The sequence below is a fragment of the Miscanthus floridulus genome, chromosome 3 (assembly GCF_019320115.1).
Source record: "Miscanthus floridulus cultivar M001 chromosome 3, ASM1932011v1, whole genome shotgun sequence".
NCBI classification, from domain to species: Eukaryota; Viridiplantae; Streptophyta; class Magnoliopsida; order Poales; family Poaceae; genus Miscanthus; species Miscanthus floridulus.
The window spans coordinates 123,998,146-123,999,515 of NC_089582.1; the positions used below are offsets into that span (position 1 = coordinate 123,998,146).

The window sequence follows — 1,370 nt, forward strand, 5'->3', positions numbered from 1 at the left end:
AAGGCATTTCATATGCCCCTCGGACGGCCATCAGGTCCCAAGTGCTGGCCGATTTCATTATAGAGTGGACCGATGTCCAAATGCCGCCAGTAGTCATCGACCAAGAGTACTAGATGATGTACTTTAATGGATTGCTGATGAAGAAAGGCGCCAGCATGGGGTTGATCTTCATTTCACCCCTCGAGGTATGCATGAGGTACATGGTTCGCATCATTTCCCCTCTAACAATGTGGCTGAGTATGAGGCACTCATCAATGGCCTACGCATCACCATCAAGTTGGGTATCTAATGGCTCGACGTCCAAGGCGACTCCTAGTTGGTCATCGACCAAGTCATGAAGGAGTCAAGTTGCCACAACACCAAGATGGTGACATATTACCGAGAAGTCTGCCAGCTAGAAGACAAGTTCGATGGTCTCGAGCTCAGTCACATCCTGAGGCGTCTCAATGAGGTGGCCAATGCCCTGGTGAAAATAGCATCTGGCCGAGAGCCGGTGCCGATGGGCATCTTTGCCAGTGATCAATACAAGCCCTTGGTCTGCTATGAGGAGCTGGAACAAATTGATGATGGGCTGCCTGCCCTGGGCTTAGGGGCTAACCTACCGGTGGCTCCATCCGACCCCAAAGTCATAGAGCTTGATGAGGATCCAGCGACAGAGCCTGACCCTCTAGCCGATGAGAGGATGCTCTACCTCGACTACCACCTTCGTGAGGTGCTGCCGATGGATAAAATAGAAGCTCAGCGGCTCGTGGGTGCTCCAAGTCCTTTGTCCTTATTGAGGGCGAGCTCTACAGGTGAAGCCACACCAGGATCCTACAGCGTTGCATCCCCATCGAACAAGGGAAGTAGTTGTTGAGCGATATCCATGATGGGGTCTATGGGAACCATGCCACACCTAGGACCCTAGTTAGAAATGCATTCTGACAAGGCTTCTACTAGTCGACCATAGTAGCCGACGCTGAACAGATTGTGCGCACCTATGAAGAGTGTCAATACTATGCTCGGTAGACCCACATGCTGGCCCAAGCACTCCAAACGATCCCATTACATGGACGTTTGTGGTCTAGGGGCTCGATCTAGTTGGATCTCTCAAGAGGGCACTCAGGGGCTATACGCACTTGCTTGTCACCGTAGACAAGTTTACAAAGTGGATAGAGGCTCGACCGATCTCTGCGATCAAGTCCGAGCAAGTCATGCTGCTATTCCTGGACATCATCCATCACTTTGGGGTCCCAAACTCCATCATCACGAACAATGACACTCAGTTCACCGAAAAGAAGTTTCTCTGATTCTACGATGAATACCACATCCGCGTCGATTAGGCCGTTGTGGCGCACCCCCGCACGAACGGGTGGGTTGAGCGCACAAAT

The 1,370-nt window shown here is 51.6% G+C and overlaps 1 protein-coding gene across 1 annotated transcript; it reads left to right on the forward strand.

Moving 5' to 3' along the window:
• Positions 1 to 364: 364 nt before the first annotated feature.
• On the forward strand, positions 365 to 856 carry LOC136544339 (uncharacterized). Its single transcript, XM_066536538.1, has one exon. It carries the CDS (start codon positions 365 to 367, stop codon positions 854 to 856), a length of 492 nt encoding a protein of 163 aa, XP_066392635.1.
• The last annotated feature ends 514 nt before the right edge of the window (positions 857 to 1,370 follow it).

Coding starts and splice junctions, on each gene's coding strand:
- LOC136544339 (XM_066536538.1), top strand. CDS start 365: ATGGTGACATATTACCGAGAAGTCTGCCAGCTAGAAGACAAGTTCGAT.